Source organism: Callorhinus ursinus, unplaced genomic scaffold, assembly GCF_003265705.2.
Source record: "Callorhinus ursinus isolate GAN/ISIS: 27379988/994484 unplaced genomic scaffold, GSC_fseal_2.0 scaffold1, whole genome shotgun sequence".
Classification (NCBI taxonomy): Eukaryota; Metazoa; Chordata; class Mammalia; order Carnivora; family Otariidae; genus Callorhinus; species Callorhinus ursinus.
In genome coordinates, this window is record NW_027397063.1 from 122,970,983 (window position 1) to 122,992,723 (window position 21,741).

At 42.4% G+C, this 21,741-nt stretch overlaps 1 protein-coding gene across 3 annotated transcripts in view; it reads left to right on the plus strand.

Moving 5' to 3' along the window:
• The window catches only part of PLCL2 (phospholipase C like 2), a 184,941-nt gene extending 174,188 nt beyond the window's left edge, over positions 1–10,753 (plus strand). The window contains exon 5 of one of the 3 annotated variants that reach the window (XM_073900573.1): positions 9,886–10,046. In XM_073900573.1, the coding sequence (XP_073756674.1) occupies positions 9,886–9,914 (29 nt within the window). In that variant the 3' untranslated portion in view covers positions 9,915–10,046. Of the gene's footprint in view, positions 1–4,975; positions 5,135–9,885 lie in introns of those variants that run through there. The other 2 variants (XM_073900557.1, XM_073900550.1) reach the window with 2 other exon arrangements.
• Positions 10,754–21,741: the final 10,988 nt, after the last annotated feature.

Sequence of the window (21,741 nt, forward strand, 5' to 3'; positions counted from 1 at the left end):
GTCTCTGCGCTTCAGTCCTGACTCACTTCCACTGTCTGGAGCCTCCAGTACCTTCACCCCAGCTCTGCCACCGGAGCCACCGGCCACCGGCTCTGTGTCAGGCGAGGTCCTCTCCCAGGGCAGGGGGCTGGCGCTCACCACCAGTGTGAAATTTAGCCCTCCCCGTGGCCATTCCCATTATCAGAGGGAGATGTCAGCCTAGTTGGAGCTCAGAAAGCTTTCTAGTATAGAAATCATGCTACTAAGCCATGGCTAAGCCCCAAAGGCATCATTTGTTGGAGTCATGGAGTCACGTGTGGAAGGCAGCATCCTCCATAGCACCCTGGGCCTGCTGAAATCCTTTCCTGCCCGTCTGTCGGAGCCCAACTCAGACACCACACCTCCTCCACGGTGCTGCCTGGGAGCTCCTGGGAGCCCGCCACCCTCCATCTTTGTTGAGTGAAATGTAAACTTGTTTCTGAGGTGAGAGACATCCATTCTGAATTTAAATCGCATCCTATATTTAGAAATTTAAATTAAACTTTGTATAAACCTTTGAGCACCACCATTGTGAAATTGAGGAACAGCTATCAGGGTGATGAAATAGCCAAAATATTGGCAGGGGCGAGGGGATCGAGGTGCAAGGTCTCGGCGCCCACCCACCATGCCTGCGTGATCCAGACACTGCATCATAAAACTGGCACGTCTCTTTGGATTAAGGGAGAAAGCAAGGGTTAGGAGCCGTGTTTCCAGAGCTATTCTCACACTCTTGGAACCCCTCATCCACCTGGCCAGCACCCGGGAGCCCTTTGGGGGGTCCGCAGCAGAGTCTTCCTCTGCAGAGAGATGAGGTTATAGACAGTTCACATTCCCCTCCCTTCCAACATGCGAATGAATGTCATGGAAGCTAGAAGGACAGAAAAAATCATGAAATATTTAAAATGAATTCAGTGTCCTATAGAGAAGCACGTGCCACTCTGTTGCTTTAACTTTAGGGGACTGATGATCAGGGGGTCTTTTTTCAAGTGTAAGGCTTACTGAGACTTCAGTGGGAAGAAGTCCTTCTGTAACGTGGATGAACGTGCCGCAGCCTTCGCCAGCCACACAGGCCTCTCGGGGAGCTGTCAGAGTGAAGTGAGGCAGCTTAGAACCAGGAGCCAAGATCCCCACAGCCCCACCATTGTGGTGTTCACTCCCTCCTCATTCAACAAATATGGAGGGAAATGTGTATTTCTGTGCTCGTGTTTAAGCCCAGGAAGAGTGGATTGTTTGCACCATTGGTGATACACTGAGGACATTAGAGAGGATGGTGGATGTTCCACTTGGCTTGCTTGAAAGTGTCACATGTCACATGTGGGGCTCAGCTCTATCATTTGGGCCCAGTGGTTGGGATAATCCAAAAAGAAAACAGAACACACAGAGAAGAAGTTGTGTGTGTTTAAGTGTAATTTGCTGTGTAGACTCTGCCTTGTGCAAAGCCCTTAATCTAAGCTCTGTTTCCTCATCTATAAAAGGGGATAGGAAGAGTACGTCTGGCACACTTGAGAGACTCTCATGAGATAGTTTTTGTGAATGGCTTAATACCGTGCCTGGTACACAGCAGTCATGTTTCCTGGTCATGAGATTGTGTTAGGGTTTTGCAGTTTCGATTCCCTGGTTTGGATTGCAGAAGATGCTCTGGTGAGAGGCGGCAGCAGAACCCTAGACCCCCATGCTGTCTTCTCAGAGTGATGATGAGGGAGGGGATGGGAGGCCTCTTGAAGACTTGCAGGGTGACAGGAAAAATAAGGACACATGCATTGCAAATTGCTGAGGAAGGGCCCAGCTTGCGGGTTGGTGCTAGGCTCATGCGGGGTGGCAGTCTATCTTCCTGCTGGGCCTTGGTGGTCTCTAGGTGTCTGCCCCCCATCTCTTTGTCCCAGAGTTAGCTTCATCTCTTGAGGGAGCAGAAGGTATCAGTGAGGGTACCAAGAAGCTGCTGTGTTCCCCTCTGTGTTCCTGAGTGGATAAGGAAGCAGGAAGGAGGCAGCCTGGTCCATTACTATCCAAGGGAACCGTCTCAGGTTGGGGAGGTTAGCCCCAGAACAACCCAAAAGTCAGTATGGGCCCCGGACATGCAGAGGTCAAACCAGATACTGATAACTACGTTCTTATTTGCATTAAATTAAAAAGTATTTGACTGCCTTCATGCCTCCTTCAGACTCCCGGAACGGTACGAGGGTCCTCTTTTTTCCTCTTCCTTCCCACTGCTTGTAATTTGGAAGAAGCGTGTCTGCTAACTCCCAGGAGCGGCAGGTGGCCGTCTTTGCCCACTCCAGCTCTCAGCCACGTGGCCACTGCATGGTTTGGTAGCAGAGGTCGGGGGGAGTCTTTGTGGCCATTCTGGTTCACTCACCTCAGTAGGAAGGCAACTCTGGTCTTCTCTAATAGATAGCTGGATAGAAAAAGCTTTGGAAAAAAAAAATAACTGAACTATAGAATTCCTATTGTTTTAGCTCTAGGTCTAAATAAAAGCAGTGAATTGGGATTGTTAATTTTAGATTCAAAAACTATGCAGCACTAACAGATGTGCCTGGAAGTATTTTTAACATATATTCAAAGCTAGGACATGTTTTGTGGTCAGAAAGTTTGCTGGTTGGCCGAGTGTTGAGTATGGCTGGGACGCTGGCTCTGGTGTCTGGTATCTGCCGTCATCATTCCTTTCCCAGCTGCTCCAGCCTCTGACCCGATCTCAGGCAGCCACTGGCAGGGCCAGAAGGAACACGGGGCAGACTCTCAGCAAGAGCTGCTGGGATCCAGCCCTGCCCTTAGCTCTGTCTTTTAAAGATTATGTTCTGAGTCTAAGTAGGAACCTTAAATATTTTGACCTAAGGTTGTTATAACTCTTTCATGATGAAAACCAAATAAAATAAGTTATGAAATTCAAAACAGAATGTGTGAAACCAAATAGGGTTTGAGTTTCTCAACTGGAAACATTGCGAAGCCAGTTTCGTAGGAGTCTTCAGATACCCTGTGTCAGTGGGCGGCAGTGTTTTAAATAGCCTTTGCTCTTTCGAAGTCTTCTGAAGCAATGAGATGTGAACACTGCTACAGCAAACACCATCATCATCTCTTTCAGAATTGTTCTTTACTCCTGCTGGATGCCGCAATCCCGAGACATGTCAGACATGCAGTTTTAGATGCACAGAACAAAATATAAGTAATGTGGATAAAGCTCAGCAGCTCCCCAGCCCGGGTTTATGGCCTGTAGGGGGTCCTTTGTGTCTCCCTGGGCTAGCGGCTGAATACCTTGTCTGTCCAAGATACGGTAATGACCTGTCTGAACTTGGGAAACAGAAGATTCAACCAGATAAAGAATTCTGTTATTACCACATTGATTATCCTGTACCATCTGGGGATTTTTGTATTTAAAGGCCCCATCCTCCTGTGGCAGATCTGTATTAGGCTGACATGGAAGGATTGCCAAGGCTTGATTTTTGGTGAACAAAAAGGAAACTGAAGAATCTGATAGTTGCTTGATTCCCTTTCTGTAAAACTAAAATAAAATACCTATTCATAATATATATAAATGCAGAGGAAAATGTGCAGCATGTCTTTGGGAGGCAGCTGTGAAGGTGAAAGAGGTGACTTTCACATTTTACTCTCATTATATTCACTCAGGCTGTTTCTTGAGCCCATGTCCTATGCCCGGTGCGGTTCTAGGCCTGAAGCGGGGAGGGCTCAACAGTGATCTGAAGACATAAAAACCCCTGTTCTCATGGAGCTCACATTTAATGGGAGAGACAGACAGTGAACAGCAACAGAGAACGTTACACGGTGGTATGCATTTGGAGAAAGCAAGGCCAGGAAGGGACAAGGAGGGCTGTGAGCAGCAAGTAGTGGTCTTCATTTTGGAAAGGTGATCAGGGAGTCAAGGCCTGAAGGAGGTGAGAGAGCAAACTGTGTGCCTTTCTGGGCAAGGGCCTGCCCTGCACAGGGAATGCTGAGTGAACCACCTTGAGGCTGGGCCAGAGAGAATCTTCTGTGTCTGAGGAGCACTTCGGGGCCCAGCGTCTCAGTGGCTAAGCAAACAAGGTGGGGCGATCAAGGGGGTGAAGACAGCTGAGGGGCAGGACATATAGGGCTGTGGTAAAGGACTCTCTCACTGAGTTATGTGAGGAGTCACAGAAGGGTGGGGGAGATGTGTTCTGACTACATGTAATTGCATCTCTCTGGTTGAGAAAAGAGAAGCAGGGTAGCCAGTTGGAAGGGCATTGTCGTAAACTCAGAGAAAGGTGATGGTGGTTCAGGCTGCAGTGGTGGCAATGAGGGTGCGAAGAAGTCCCGAGAACCTGTATATGTGTCTACATGTATTAATGATAGAGGCAAAGGAGGCTGCTGACAAGTGGGGTGAGAGATGCAGGAAAAGGAGAGGACTCAAAGCTGGTACCGGGGCCTTTGGTCTAAGTCACTGCAAGAACTGAGTTGTCTTAACCTAAGAGGAGCTGGTTAGAGAAACTGGTAGGATATCAGGAACTCAGTTTTGGAAATGTGAAGTCCAAGAGGACATGCCAAGTAAGCATTTTGAATGTAGACCCACTAATTTTTATTAAAAATATGAGAGCAGAAATCAATGAAATTTAACTCAGGAAATTGACAGAGAAAATCAACAGGACTGATAGCTGGCTCTTTGAAAATATCATTAAAATCAGTGAGTCTCTAGCCAAGCTAACTAGGAAGGAAAAACAAAAAGAGGACACAAATGAATAATATCAGAAATGAAAGAAGGGACGTCACTACAGATCCCATGGGTATTAAAAGGACAATAAAATAATATGAAAATTCTCTTCCCACAAATTTGATAGCTTAGATGAAATGGACCAATTTCTTGAAAGGCACAATCTACCAAAACTCACACAAGAAGAAATAGACAATTTGAATAGACCTATTTCTATTAAAGAAGTTGAATGAACAATTATAACCTTTTTTTAAAAGATTTTATTTATTTATTTGACAGAGAGAGAGAGGGAGAGCACAAGCAGGGAGAGCGGCAGGCAGAGGGAGAAGGAGAAGCAGACTCCCCACTGAGCAAGGAGCCCGACGCAGGACTCGATCCCAGGACCCTGGGATCAAGACCCGAGCCGAAGGCAGATGCCCAACTGACTGAGCCACCCAGGCACGCCTAATTATAACCTTTTAAAACAGAAAGCACCAGTTCACATGGGTTGACTGGTGAATTCTAGCAAACATTTAAGGATGAAATCATACCAGTTTTTTTTTACAATCTCTTACAGAAAATAGAGGCAGAGGGAATACTTTCTCAGACCTTCTACGTGGCCAGCATTATCCTAATACCAAAACCAGACAAAGACATTACAAGAAAACTACAGATCAGTATCTCTTATGAACATAGATGCAGAAATTCTCAAGAAAATATTAAAAAGTTGAATCCAGCAATGTATAAAAAGAATTATACACTATGTCCAGTGAGATTTATACCAGGTATGAAGGGTTGGCATAATAATTGAAAATCAATTAAGGTAATCCATCACATCAACAGGCTAAAGAAGAAAAATTACATGATCATCTCAATAGATGGAAAAAAAGCATTTGACAAAATTCAATGCCCATTCATGATTTTAAAAAAACAAAACAAAACAAAAACCTCTCAGCAAACTAGAAATAGAGAAGAACTTCCTCAACTTGATAAAGAACATCTAAAAAACACCTTTAACTATTATCATACTTGTGAGACCTCAAACCTTTCCCACTAAGATCTGGAACAAGGCAAGAATATTCCCTGACTCCACTGTTTTTCAACAGTGTGCTAGAAGTCCTAGCAAATGCAATAAGACAAGAAAGAGAAAGAAAAGGTGTACATTGAGAAGGAAGAAGTAAAACTGTCTTTGTTCACAGATGACATGATTGTCTCTGTAGAAATTCCAAAAGAATTGACAAAAAACTCTTGGAACTAATAAACAATTATAGCAAGGTTGCAAGATACAAGGTTAGTGTATAGAAGTCCATCACTTTCCTAGATAATAAAAATGAACAAGAGTGATTTGACATTAAAAGCATAATGCCAGTTATATTAGAACCTCCAAAAATGAAATACTTAGGTATAAAATCTAGCAAAATATGTACAAGGTCTATATGAGGAAAACTATAAAACTCTGAGGAAATATATCAAAGAAGAAATGAAAAAATGGAGAGACATCTCCTATTCATGGTTAAGAAGACTCAATATTTTCAAGATGTCATTTCTTTCCAACTTGAGCTATAGATTTCAACACAATCCCAATCAAAATTCCATCAGGTTATTTTGTGGATGTTGACAGGTTGATTCTGAAGTTTATATGGAGATGCAAAAGACCCAGAATAACCAACATAGTATTAAAGGAGAAGAACAAAGTCAGAGGACTGACACTACTTTGAGATTTACTATAAGGCTCCAGAAATCAAGACAGTGTGATATTGGTGAAAGAATAGACAATTAGATCAGTGGAGCAGAATAGAGAGCTCAGAAATAGACCCACATAAATACAGTCAACTGATTTTTGACTGAGGGGCAAAGGCAATACAATGGAACAAAGATATTCTTTTAAACAGTGGTGCTGAAACCACTGAACATCCACATGCAAACACACACACACACACACACAGACTTACACCCTGCGCAAAAATTAAGTTAAAACAGATTATAGATATAAATGTAAAATGGAAACTTATTATAAGGCTCCTGGAAGATAACATAGGAGAAAACTTAGATGACCTTGGGTACAGTGATGACTTTTTAGATCTAACACCAACAGCACAATCCATAAATGAAAGAATTCATAAGACCAGACTTCATTAAAATTAAAAATCTCTGCTCTGCAAAAGATAAGAGAACAAGAAGACAAGGCACAGACCAGGAGAAAATACTTGTAAAAGACACATCTGATGAACAGCTGTTGCCCAGAATATACAAAGAACTCTTAAAATTCAACAATAAGAAAATGAACAATCTGATTTAAAAATGGACAAAAGACCTGAGCAGACGCTTTACCAAAGCAGATATGCAGATGGCAAGTAGGTATGTGAAAAGTTGTTCAATGTTAAATGTTAGAAAATTGTGAATTAAAACAAAAATGAGACATCAAGGTTTGCCTATTAGAATGACCAAAATCTAAAACACTAACATTACCAAACGCTGGTGAGGATGTGGAGCAGTAGGAACCCTCATTCATTGCTGGTGGGATGCAAAATGGCCCAGCCCTTGTGGAAGACAGTATGGCAGTGTCTTACAAAACTAAACATACTGTATGATACATCAATCACACTCCTTTCGGTATCTACCAAAATGAATCGAAGACTTACGCCACACAAAATTCTGCACATGGATGCTTATAGCAGCTGTATTCATAATTGCCAAAACTTGGTCATAACTGAGACATCCTTCAGTAGGTGAATGGATAAATAACCTGTGGTATATCCAGCATTAAAAACAAATGAGCTATCAAGGCATAAAAGACATGGAGGAAAGTTAAATGCATAATAATACTAAGGGAAAGAAAAGCCCATCTGAAAAGGCTACGTGCTATAGGACATTATGGAAAAGGCAAAACTATTGAGTTAGTAAAATGATCAGTGGTTGCCAGGGATTCGGGGGAAGGGAGGGATGAGTAGGTGGAGCACAGAGGATTTTGAGGGCAGTGAAACCTACTCTGTGTGATAATGTAATGGTGCATACAGGTCATTAGATGTTTGTCCAAACCTGTAGAATGTACACCACCAAGAGTGAGCCGTAACGTCAACTGTGGACTTTGAGTGATGACAGTGTGCGGTGTAGGCTCATGGGTTACAACGAATGGGCATACCACGGTGGGGCAGGGTGTCCGTCCTGGAGGCGGTTGTGCCTGTTGTGGGGGTAGGGGCATATGGGCTACCTCTCCACTTACTGCACGCTTCTGCTGTGAACCTAGAACTGCTCTAAATAATAAAGTTATTAATTTTAAAAAGCAATGTTTGGAACGTCAAAGCACAAATGGAATATCTAGTTACAATCTATTATCCATAAATATATGTAGCAATCCCACATGTGAGGGCAAATAAACTCTTTAACAAGAAATTATATTTTGGGCACAATATGCTATATTATATGCAAAGACCTTACTGCTTGTAATATCTCAGTATATGAATCCAGTGACTAGTAAGAATGAATAAAAAATGAAGTTCCTTCAATTAAACTAAGCAGTGGAACATCTATTTATAGTTACTAATTAAAGGTCTTTGTAAAGCAGGAAAATCATGAACAGTAAGTGGTAAACAGCAAACCATTCTATGGATTCTGGCCTCCAAGTAGCTTAAAATTACATTGTAATTTGGTCTCACCAGAGACTGAGATTTGATTATAGTCCAGTTGCTGCCAAGCTAAGTCCTTACCTGCTACCCTTGGCAGCTGGCCCCCAGCTTTTGTTGTACGGGAGTACTTTAATGGAGATGCACATTGGGAGGCAGTTAAAAAACAAAACAAAACAAAATAAAACCCAGAAGGGGAGGAAGAAGGGATCGTACCAAGAATATAAGTATGACAAAGAAAAAGCCAAACTATGGAGGGATGATAAAGAGAATAATAGAGTAAATTTAGAGCCTGAGGGGAGGGAAAAAAATAGCAAACAAGAAAAATAAGAAGAGAAGTTAATAGAATAAGTAGAAAGACTATGGCGATTAAAGGTAGGAAGGAAAAACAGAACAAAAAACCAAAGTAGGAAAGTTGGAATTTCCAGTGGAGCACCACATCATTTCTCCTAACCAGTAATCTTAATGATTGGCTGATATATGGGCAGTTTCAACCCCCAGGGATATTTGACAACATCTGCAGACATTTGGGTTGTCACAGCTGAGGGTGTGCTACTCGTCTCTAGTGGATAAAAACCAGGGACGCTGCTAACCAGCCTAAGATGCACAAGAGAGCTGCCCCCACCCACCCACCCAGCAAAAGAATGCTCTGGTCAAAATGTCAAAGAGTGATGAGGCTGACAGACTCCCGGTGACTGCGCTTCAGTCTATTGCATTGTGTTTTGACCTGTATGTGCTTAGACTGCATATATGTCAAATTGATGGCCACACCCTATAAAAGAAATTAAAATTTGGCTAAGAAAGTTTATCCAAAGTAAAGAATCCCGTCCTTCCTTCCTTCTCTAGCAAATAGTGAAAACCTGCTGTGGGCCTATCTGCCAAAGCTTGCCTCCAAAGCACATATTTATAAATGGAGAACAGACTCAGGGTGCTCACGGGGCTAGGGATGGTGGGGGGGATGGAGATGGGTGTGACTATGGCGTCATGGTACCGGGGACATCTTTGTGGCGGCAGATTAGCTCTATGTGTTGGTTGCGGTGGTGGTTATGTGACTCCCCCATGGGAGGAAGTGACACAGAGCTATACACATGCCTTGCACCTGTGTCAGCTGCCTGGTTTGGGTATTAGGTAAGATGGAACCATTGGGAGAAATTTGGGAAAAAGTATATAAGACCTCTCTGTGCTATATTTGTGTCCTTCTGTGAATTTATACTTATTTCAGAATGAAAAGCCAAAAATAAAGCAAACCTTAAAAGGGAAAAACCAAGATGGGCCAAACAATTTAGCAAAAGATATAATTCTAACCAGGGTAGACAGCAGTGGACCACACGCACAGAATTCTGTTCAGATTGTTAAATAGAAAGGACTGAAGAGGCAGCACACTCTTGGAGTTTGGTGTGGAAAACTGGGAAAACAAACTTTTTTTTTTTATTAAAATTGACCTATTCGGATGCAGAGCCAGAATCAAATAATATATATGTCCTCTTGCAGCATCAAAATATTTCTGTTTCAGTGGAAGACCTATAATGTCAGACTGCAGCAAGAAGTCCTGTCACACCTAACATTTAATTGCGTGTCTTGTTACAGGGACAAGCGGATCTTTTGAAATACGCTAAGAACGAGACTTTGGAGAACCTGAAACAAATCCATTATGCTGCTCTTTCATGTGGGCTGAATAAACCAGGCACAGAAAATGCCGACGTTCAGAAGCCGCGCCGGAGCCTGGAAGTCATACCTGAAAAAGCAAATGATGAAACTGGAGATTGAAGGAATTTTCTAGAAACCATTATGGAGTTTATAACTCTAGGACCAATTGTAGTCAAATGGGACATTTGCTTTGCACTCACTAATGAAAATAATACTTGGGATTTTAAAGCACAACTGGAATAGCTAATTACAGTCTATTAAAACTGTGAATGTATGTAGCAATTCTGCGTGTGAAGGCAAATAAACTCTTTAACAAGAAATTATATTCCTGGCCAAAATATGCTATATTTGTATACAAAGACATCCTAAGAGTTCCAGTGTGAACAGCAAGACTATTCGCTCTAGTTCCATGAGGGAAAAAAAAAATTTTTTTCCCTGGCTGAAAACAATTTCTTGAGACAGAAATGGATTGATTGTATTGTCAAAAGTAGTATTTATTGGAGAGAAACCTAATCTACGCATTTTGTTTATAGATAATTGCCAGAGTCTCTGGGTTATAGATGATTTTGGTGGCATGCCTGCTGAGCCATAATTACTAGGGAGAATGTAAGTGGACAGATGCCCCGAGTCCCCAGGGGCCCTGGAGAGCCATCGAGTACAAGGAGAACATACAGGACTGAAGCTCCCCGGCTGAAGATGCACGCTGGGTAGCCATGCGATGGAATGGCAACCTGTCTGGAAGCAACACACTGTAAATAGTTTTTCATTGTATGAAGTAGTGTTCACATTAAAGAGATGTTTTATGATATTTCTCCAATAGCAGTACCTACATTTCATGCAAGTTTAACTTTCAAAATTTCTAGTTAAAAATATTCTACACTCCAGAGTAGCCAGTTGTTGAACAGCTTTGTCACAAGTGAGTTGCTTGTGTGGTGTTAACAGATTTACCTCGAGGAAGGTGTTCACGACTCTGCCCCATGGCAGCTGACTGCTGGTACCGCGAACCTGGCCCCCTCTCTCTGCTTTGGTGGTTCGCACTGTCCTGGAAACAGTGCCCGCAACCGTGTGGAGAGGACCCCAGAGGCAGTGAGAGGGGCGGGGGCACTCGGAGCTGCCCTGGGCCAGGTGGGATTTTAAGCCAAGCCTTTATTTTCTGAGTGACACTCTGTGCTATTTTTGAAAAGATAACCGGACACTGCAGCCTAATTACCGCTGCTCGCAAACCCAACTTGCTTTCAGATTTTGGAAGAGTAAAAGCTACCTAAATCTTCAGCAACCCTTCTTGATTTGCGCATTTTCTTTTCGGTGGTTCAGGTCTGGGAGCCAGATTAAGTATGAGGAATCTGCTACATCCTCACCGTTAGGAAGATGCTCAGGCTGATACGTTTAATTTATTTCTGCCCAGACTCCTAAATATCCTCTTTAAAAACACTTTCTCTGCTCTGTTCTTGTCATTTGCATTCTAATAGTGTGCCTAAGTTAAGGTACGCATCTCCACTGGCTCTCGGCTGGATGTCATTCCAGTTAGAAAATTAAACCTGTCTGTTACTTGAATAATAGCACGGTTCCCTGCACACCCCAGCAGATAGCCCCCGGTAGCTTTGGCTCTTAGCTCAGAGAGGAACTCTACCCAGAAGAAAGGAAAGGGAAAAGAGAGAAGAATTAAAAGTAGTTTCATAGATTGAGAAATAAAACAATGTATAATTTAGACTAATGTTAGCAATCCTTGAACTTAGCGGGCAAGTAAATAGCAATATTGCACTTAAAGTGAAATCCAGAAGTAACAAAAAAATACTCTTAAAATATAACGAAATTGGAATAAATGCTACATTTATAGCCATGGCGGACGTTAATCGAAGATGTGACTTGAATGAATGAGAGCAAGGCACCTGTGATTCGCTGTAGTTCTTCCAGGTGCAGAGTGAGCAACTTTAGGACCGAAGAAGTCCGAGATGATTGCATCTGACGCTGTTTCCCAGATGCGGGAGTTGCAGACAAGAATGATATAATGCACTGCCCCGTGTCACAAAGTCTGATGGGGTAGTGTTGGCGCTTCACCTAGCCCCAGATTTACCCCACCTTCCCTCGACTAGAAAAAAGGTCAGCCTTCTTTTGATCCATCTTTTCAAAGGAAGTAGCCACGTGATGGGAGAAAGGTTGCACACTTGTTTAGGAGTTGCTCCCAAAGCTGCCCCGTTCCTCCTGTCTGCTAGCCCCTGCCAACGAGGCCCTCCCACTTCGGTCAAGATGGCAGCTCCAATTGGGAGCACGCGTTCGTGGCTAACTGAGCTACTTACGGTCTTCCGTTCCACGTTCATAATGGCCAAGGGCCAAGATTATGATTTATGATCTTTGTAAGCAGTTTTATAAAGGACTAACTGGCCTGCTCTGAATTGAACTTGTGGGGGCCTTATTCTAACCCCACTGGTCAAACAAAAGTGAGTTATGCTCCTGAGTTCATAAATTGTGGCGACATTGGGGTGACATGCTGGCTCCCCTCCGTCATCTACATTCCTTAAATGAGGTGATCTCCCCATAAGTCTCTTATTGTAAATACAAATAATGCCCTTTAGTTTGACTAATGCCTACATTACTCACACTGTCCACACAGGCTGTGTGTCATCCCCTGATGCACAGACTCCGGCAAATGCCTGGTCAGTTCAGTGGGAAATGAGACATCCCACAGGCAACAGGTAAGCAGAGTGGAGTGCCAGGTTCCCAGCAGCTGTGTGGAGCACCTGTCCACAGAGTAGATCCCAAGGCATCTGCTTGTCCAATGGATCCTCTGTTACTTGAGCTGTTGCAAATGTTGGTCTCTTCTCTGCTTTTGGCAGCTACAGCTTCTGAACAGTGGGAAAGAAAGCCTCTAAGCCCCAAATGCTCACCCCCTCCATCTCAGGGTGCACGTGGCCTGAGAGTCTGGGCCCGGGTAGAGTCCCTCCCCAGCTGGGTGGCCTGCATCCTAGGGAGGATGCTCTCCACCTGCGTGGAGGTGGGGCCATTGATCCCTGGCTGGGGAGGGTCGTCCGGCTTGCAGTCTTTATCATGTGGCCTCATTTGATATATTGAATACTTTGCATTGAATTTTTAATCAGGGGTTGAAACAAAGAATGGAAATTTGAACCTAGTCAACAGCATTGCTCCCCTGAGCATCACCCACTGAGTGAGAAAACCCAGGCTTAATTTCTCTCTACCATTTTCAGTAGGTGCTCATGCCTGAGCTAGGGTTTGATCTGAGCAGACCTAACATCTACCACGAGTTGGAAGAGTTTTCTGTTTGTTATGTTTGACAGTGGGACCCTTTGTTGGGGTGGTGTGCCAATGGCTGTATTGGGGACCTTGCATATGTCATTTCATCCTCTCAACAACTGCAAGGTATTTATCCAATATTATAGGTGAAGAAATGATGACTTTAGTCAAGGTCACAGACTGCACAAGTCAGGATTTGAACCCAGATCTGCCTGCTCTGAAGCCTGTGTCCCCAAGCATTATATCTATACTCTTCTGAATTCCAAATATATATTTCTCCTCTAAACTACAAGGTGGGTACTATGTCATAAAGAATAATGAGGTAATTGGCATTTTATTCCTCTTTCACACTGAACATGAGCTCCTGAGAAGCCACTGAGATTTACTCAGTCTGATTTTATTGAGCACATTTTAGACACTAGGGATCACCATGAACAAAAGCGGCCATGGTTCCAACCCCTGTGGAGCTCACAATTTGGTTTTGAGGAGCAGGAGACATTAATCCAAATAAGTACAAAGATATAATTAGAACCCTTTTGAGGGCAATGAAGGGGCACCCTGGGCTTACATCCTACCTGGGTACTAAGGGGAAGTGTTCTCAACCTTCCTTGCTTCTGTAACTCAAGGACTGAAAAAACATTCTGCTTTCCTGCATAGGATTCTTGTGAGGACTGAATAAGATGGTGTTTATAAGGTGCCTGGCTTGCAGTGGACTTGCATTATTGCCATTAGTTATTCTTGGAAGGCGGGGCCATGAGAGTATAAACAGGGGCCTCACCCTCTTGAGAAGATGGACTGAATATCTACTGCTCTGAAACACAACCCTCAGAACTTAAAACAGTCATTATATCTTTTGTGGTTCTGTGGGTTGGCTGGGCTCACTTCAGTGGTTCTTGCTTGGGGTCTATCATGCAGTTGCTAGCAGATGTCAGCTGGGGCCGCAGTCACCCGAATGGCTACCCATGCAAGATGGCTGCCTCACAGGGTCTTGGCAGGGCACTGGCCTGGGCTGTCAACGAGGGCGTCTGCATGTAGTCTCTCCATGTGCCTTGGACTTCCTATAGCAGGGTACTGGGTTCCAAGAGTGAGCATTCCAGAAAACCCGCATGGAAGCTGCAGGTCTTCTTGAGACTTCTGGAGCCTATCCTTCTGAGGCTACAGCATTCTGCTATATTCTATTGTTCAAGTATGTCACTAAGTCTGCCCAGGTTCAAGGGGGTAGAGAAATCAACTCCCTGTCTTGAGAGGGTAGTGGCAAGGTCACGTTGCAGAAGAGGATATGGGAGAGGACATATTAAGACCACCTTTGGAAGACACAAGCTACCACAGAAGATTCCCTGGGAAAGTGGTACTTTAGCTGAGACCCGAAGGCAAAAATGGTAGGGGAGGGTGAAGCACTTCAGGCAATTTAGGACAGGAAACCCAGCATGTTGCAAAAGCCAGTGATAGGAGGGAGGGTGTCATGCTTGAGGGCCCAAAGAAGCAGAGTGAGACCAGGGTGCAGACAATGAGTGGGGAATGAGTGGTGAGGGTGCTGGATGGAGCCCATCATGAAGGGCTCTGGATGCCTTGTCAGGGATTTTGGTCTTGTTTTCCTAAAAAGCTGGTGCCAAACATTTAGCTTTATTATATTTAATCCACCTTTTATTGGTTTTATTTAATTACAAAAGAAATATATGCTCTTTGTTACCAAAAGGTCAAATGCTAAAGAATGTAAACTTAAAAGTGCCCATGTTCCTCACACTGCCCATCTCCTGCTCCCCATGGGAAATGGTTTGGCCAGTTCCTCCTTACATGGGGATGTTCAGATGTCACCAACAACATAAGTTCCCGCTTTTGCTATAAAGAAAAGATAAAACTTTAAGGATCACAGAAATTGTAGAATCGAGTATTTAAGAAGTAAAACTGTGGCCTGGAGAGTGATGAATAGCAATTCAATTTTATGAACTACAATAATTTTGCATTTTATCCAAGCCACAAATATGAGGTAGAAAAGAAATTAACAACTTATGTGAAATATGACTATTAAAATTTATAAGAACAAATGTCTTCCCTCTAAAAAGATTTTTTAGGGACACCTGGGTGGCTCAGTCAGTTGAGTGTCTGCCTTCGGCTCAGGTCATGATCCCAGGGTCCTGCGATCGAGTCCCGCATCAGGCTCCTTACTCAGTGGGGAGACTGCTTCTCCCTCTGCCTGTTTCTCCCCTGCTTGTGCTCTCTCTCTCTCTTCCTCTCTTTCTGACAAATAAATAAAATCTTTAAAAAAATAAAATGATTTTTTTACTCTAAACCAAAAATCACAAAAATTCTTTGGGAATGGATTGTTGTGGCCATTGAGATTGATTATAGGTTGAGATGAGCATTCTGGACACATAGTAAAATATGATATAGATAATGAATAGTCAAAGCATTCAATAAGTATAATACGAAGAGTAAAACCCTCCTTGCATGTCCCCCTAGCCTCAGTGCCAAGCACTTGTCACGCTTAATCATTTCCGGTTTTGATTCTTCTGGTAATTGTCTCCCAAACTCTAGACCAGTGCCATCCAAAGAACTTTCTATGATGATGGAAACATCTATATCTGTGCTATCTAATGCAATGGCCACTAGCCACATGTGGCTATAAATTTAAATTTAAATTAATAAAAACTCAATGAAATAAAAAAAAAAATTGGTTCCTTAGTCACCCTAGCCACATTTCAGTCATTCCGTTGCGGCTACCATAATGGACAGAGTGACTATAGAGATTATGCTCATCACTCTGCTTCTGCTTTATCAACTTTAAAAGATCTGTGACTTCACACGAAGGAAAATGAAAAATACAGCTCACTTCACTGCTTCTCTTTGCCCTCCCTTCATTCCCAAGCCCTGGTAGGAACATTTTAGTTTTAGTGCTGTTAGTTTATCATGAGAGCTTTTAGTAGTATACTTTATACTGTTTCTCGATATAGTATAAAGTATCGAGACTGACTATCATACTTTGATCCACCACCGTGGTAGGTCAGGATATTAGAGTTCTCCCCGGTTTCCCTCCACGACACCTGCACTCAGAGCTACCAACCAGCACATCGCTTACTTGTCCCATTGGCAAGGTCTCTGGATAGCATTATATTCTATCCTGGAACCGTAACCTTCCCATGCTTTCTTTCAGATTGGTTCTGAGATTAAATAACCAGCCTTTATAACATTATAACTTCATAAGAATTAATTTGTTATGAAATAGTGTGACTCAACCTTCCTAGAAGGAGACAGCTGGGCTCCCAGGCCACCAAACCTGTACTGTTCAAGGTGAATGGAACCAACTTCCGCTGCCAGCCAAGACAGAGGAATGGGAAACAGATCTGCCTTCCTGCATAAAACAACACAGACCCAGAAAACAATGGTTTTCAAGACACTGGACCTCAAGCATAGAAAGACAGTGATCCCTTAGAGAAAGGGAGCAGAGGAGCTGGGCCTTGTGATTACCTTGAGAGAGCTTGCAGGCCTTGTGCCAGGACAGGAAGTGAGGCAGAGCCTAGAAGCCACCCTCCCCTTGCCCCCAAGTCCAGGAAGTGGAGCTGAGAGACCCAGGAGATCAAGCTGGCTAGAGTTTGTGGAGGGGAGAGAGCCACACAGAGAACAGAGACCTGCAGAGGATCATGTTCAGCACGGTGCCCTTCAGCACAAATGAGGACGCTCCCTGAGGCAGGAGAAGCACTCAGTCATTACAACAGCATTTCTCAAACTTTAAAGGTTATCAACCCCCAAATGAGTCATTTTAGACATTTTTTCACAATCATTCTCTCCCATGAAATTTAATGCCACACATATAAATGTATATCTATATAGATATTTGTGTATTATGTATTGTATATGTATTTGTATTTTTTCTAATTATGCATTGTATGCATAGATGTGTGTGTGTGTATGTGTGTGTGTGTGCTTATGTGTGTGTGTGTTGTATACTAGACCCCAAAAGGTAAAATTTGCAACATCTGGTACTCAAAAGAGTTACATGGCATGCAAAGAAGCAGAAAATTATGACCTATATGAGGAGAAAAATCCATGAAAGAAAACCAACCCAGAACTGACACGGATGTTAGAATAAGCAGAAAAAAGTATTAAAACACTTATTTCAGCTGTATTCCTTATGTTCAAAAAAATCAAGCAGTTGCATGGATGATAGAGAAAAGACCAAGATTGGACTTCTGGAGATAGAAACATCAATGTGTGAATGAAAGCTACAATGGACGGGATTAATGGAAGATTAGGCTTTGCAAAAGAAAAAAATTAGTGCACTTAAAAACATCATAATAAAAACTCTCCAATATAAAACAAACGGAAGAAAAAAAAAGAAAACAAAGCAAAACAAAGCAAATGAACAGAGCATCTGTGAGCTGTGGGACAGCTTCAGGTGGCTTAATATGTGTGTCACTGGGGAGTGCCCAAAGGCGAGGAGAAAGTGGGAAGGACAAAAAACGACACTGAAAATCATAAGGGTCAAACACTGTGTGCAATTGACAAGTGCTTTAAGCCCACAGATGCCGGAATCTCAACAAACCCCAAGTACAAGACACATGAAGAAAACTACACTATGGCACATCAGAATCAGATTGCTCGAAGCCCACGGTGATAAAGGGGAAACCCTTAAAAGCAACCAGAGAGAAAAAGACTTAATATAGAGAAGAACAAAAATGAGGGGGACAGCAGGTTTTGCAGATGGCAGCAATGCAAATGAGAAGTTAGGGGAGCAACATCTGTAAAGGACTGCCTGGCAGAAAAGCAGCCGGCTCCCTCGATTTCTACGCCCGGCAAAAAATATCTTCCAAAAAAGGCAAAGTAAAACTTTTTTCATGTGTACAAAAGCTAAAACAATTCATTACCAACAGACCCACACTACGAGATATCATTTTTTTAAGATTTATGTATTTATGTATGTAGGTATGTATGTATTATTTATTTATTAGAGAGAGGGAGAGAGAGAGAGAGAGCAGGGGGAGGGAGAGGGGCAGAGGGAGGGAATCTCCAGCAGACTCAGCACCGAGCAGGGAGCCCAATGCAGAGCTCGATACCCCGACCCTGAGATCATGACCTGAGCTGAAATCAAGAGTTGGACGCCCAACTGACTGAGCCACTCAGGTGCCCCAAAACATCACATTTTTAGAGAGTCCTCAGGAAGAAGAAAGTGATAGCAGACGGAAATACGCATCTGCACAATGGAATGAAGAGTTTGGGAAATGCTAACTGCATATATAAATAGATAAGGTTTTTTTCTTATTAGTTAAATCTCTTTAAGAAGATCATCTACTGTTCCAAAAATAATGTTGCAGCTTATGTGAATGTAAAATGTATTAACAAGAAGAGCACAAGATCCTCGAGGTGAGAAATAGAAGTATATTACTGTGAGGTTCTCAGGCTTTGTGTGAAGTGATATGACATCACTTCAAAGTTTAGTGTTGTGAGTAAAGACGTATGCTATAACTCCTAGGAAACCACCAGAATAACAAAACAGAGTTATAGCTCATAATTCAATTTTGGAAAACAGGTGGGCATTTGATATAGTTAAAATTATACTTAATTTATGAACCAGCAATTCCAATCCTAGAGTTTCTGCATAGAAATAAAAACTTATATCCTCTGTGAGATTTGTATGATTGTTGACAACAGCTTTACTCATAATATTCAAAAACTTTAAACTACCCAAATGATCATCAGCAAGAAGATGGATAAACAAAATTGTGCTATATTCATGAGATTTAATACTTCTCAACTCTAGAGGACAGACTGCTGGTGCCCGCCACAAACATGGATCCCTGTAAAGAACCTCCTGCTGAGTGAATAAATCCAGACACTGAGGAGTGCCTCTGTATCCTTCCATTCATAAGGAGCTCGAGAACAGCAGAAGCTAGGACTCTGCAATAGAAGGTTGTGGAGGGCTTTGCCCTCAAAGGGAAGTACTAGAGGGATTCTGATACGACGTGGTTGTGAATCTACCTCTAGATCAATTGCAGTTACACTGGTCTTCTTTACAATGTACCAGAGGTTTCTCAAAACTCATCGAGTTGTATATTTGAAATCTGAATATTTTCTTGTATATAAGTTATATTTCAATAAAGTTGATGTTATGTATTTTTTATTTTTATTTTTTTAATTTTATTTTATTATGCCATGTTAATCCCCATGCATACATCATTAGTTTTTGATGTAGTGTTCCATGATTCATTGTTTGCATATAACACCCAGTGCTCCATTCAGTACATGCCCTCTTTAATACCCATCACCAGGCTAACCCATCCCCCCACCACCCTCCCCTCTAGAAGCCTCAGTTTGTTTCTCAGAGTCCACAGTCTCTCATGGTTCGTCTCCCCCTCCGATTTCCCCCCCTTCATTTTTCCCTCCCTACTATCTTCTTCTTCTTCTTTTTTTTCTTTTAACATATAATGTATTATTTGTTTCAGAGGTACAGGTCTGTGATTCATCAGTCTTGCACAATTCACAGAGCTCACCATAGCACATACCCTCCCCAATGTCTATCACCCAGCCACCCCATCCCTCCCACCCCCCACCACTCCAGCAACCCTCAGTTTGTTTCCTGAGATTAAGAATTCCTCATATCAGTAAGATCATATGATACATGTCTTTCTCTGATTGACTTATTTCGCTAGCATAATACCCTCTAGTTCCATCCACGTTGTTGCAAATGGCAAGATTTTGTTTTTTGATGGCTGCATAATATTCCATTGTGTATATATATCACATCTTCTTTATCCATTCATCTATTGATGGACATCTTGGCTCTTTCCATAGTTTGGCTATTGTGGACATTGCTACTATAAACACTGGGGTGCACATACCCCTTTGGATCCCTACATTTGTATCTTTGGGGTAAATACCCAGTAGTGCAATTGCTGGGTCATAGGGTAGCTCTATTTTCAACTTTTTGAGGAACCTCCATAATGTTTTCCAGAGTGGCTGCACCAGCTTGCATTCCCACCAACAGTGTAGGAGGGTTCCCCTTTCTCCGCATCCCCGCCAACATCTGTCGTTTCCTGACTGGTTAATTTTAGCCATTCTGACTGGTGTGCGGTGGTATCTCGTTGAGGTTTTGATTTGGATTTCCCTGATGCTGAACGATTATATTTTTAAAAGGAAATTGTAACTTAAAACCAGGAGAAAAATGATTGGGAATATGAATGGGAAGAGGGAACATGATAATATTTCATATTTTCCCTTTATCAGTGAAATCCTTTTTGTTTCTTAATTATATAACTTTTTTACACATTGTTTTCTTTTGAAAACTTTTTTTTTCCCCTCCAAGTCCTCTGATTTCTTGTTTTTAATTTGGACTAATTGCTTTCCAGTCCTGCTGCACAGATTCAATTCTGAGATTTATTTTATTTATTGCAGTGCTGACTTAGTTTTAGTATATATTGCTCTTTCCTGGATCCTATGTGTTGTTTGGAGATGGAGGGGAGTTGTCTTTGCTTTTTGCTCAGGATACCTGTGAGTAATTCTTTCAGAGAGTGTTTATGGACAGCAGATTTTCTGAGTCCTTCCATATTCAAAAATTCTTTCCATTTTCAAAAATTCCATATTCAAAAATTCTTGCTCCCATATTTGATTGCAAGTTTGACTGAGTGTCTAAGCCTAGACTCTAAACCATTTCTCTCAGAACTTTGAAGTATCACTACATTTTGCTCCAGTGCTGGGATTGCTTCTGAGCAGACATACCATTCTGATTCTGATTCTTTTGTGGGTAACCAGTTTCATTTTCTTAGGAACTTATGTATCTGTTCTCTATCTTTGGTGTTCTAAAATGTTGTGATGATGATATATATATATATATATAGAGAGAGAGAGAGATAGATAGATAGATAGATATAGATAGATATAGATATATATAAATTTACTCATTCATTCAACAGATACTTATTGTAGATATTGATTTCAGGGAAGCCTGGGAGGTAGAAATAGAGCAATAACTTCCCCATTCTCATGGAGGTTACATTCTGGAGTGGGAAAGAGATGATAAAATATAAACAAGTAGATCTCATCTACAGATATTGATAAGTACTAAGAAGAAAATAGAAGAGGAATGGGGTAATAAGCTGAGGCAGGATGAGGAGCACTTTAGGTGAAATGGTCAAGGGAGGCCTCTCTGAGGAGGTGGCATTGGGCTTAGTCCTCAATAATGAGGAGCCCTGGGTTGATCTGGGAAAGAACACTACAATAAAGGGAACACGGGGGTGTCTGGGTGGCTCAGTTAAGTGTCTGCCTTCGGCTTAGGTCATGATCCCAGGGTTCTGGGATTGAGCCCCGAGTTGGGCTCCTTGCTCAGCAGGGAGCCTGCTTCTTCCTTTCCCTCTGCTGCTCCCCCTGCTTGTGTGTGCACACATGCTCTCTCTCTCTCTCTCTCTGTCAAATAAATAAATAAAATCTTAAAAAAAATATATGAACACACTCCCAAATGGTTGATGTGGGAATGGGCTCACAGTGTTTGGGGACAGAAATAAGCCAGCATGGCTGGAGAGCTAGTAAAGCTGAAAACCACCGGAAATAAGGATGGAG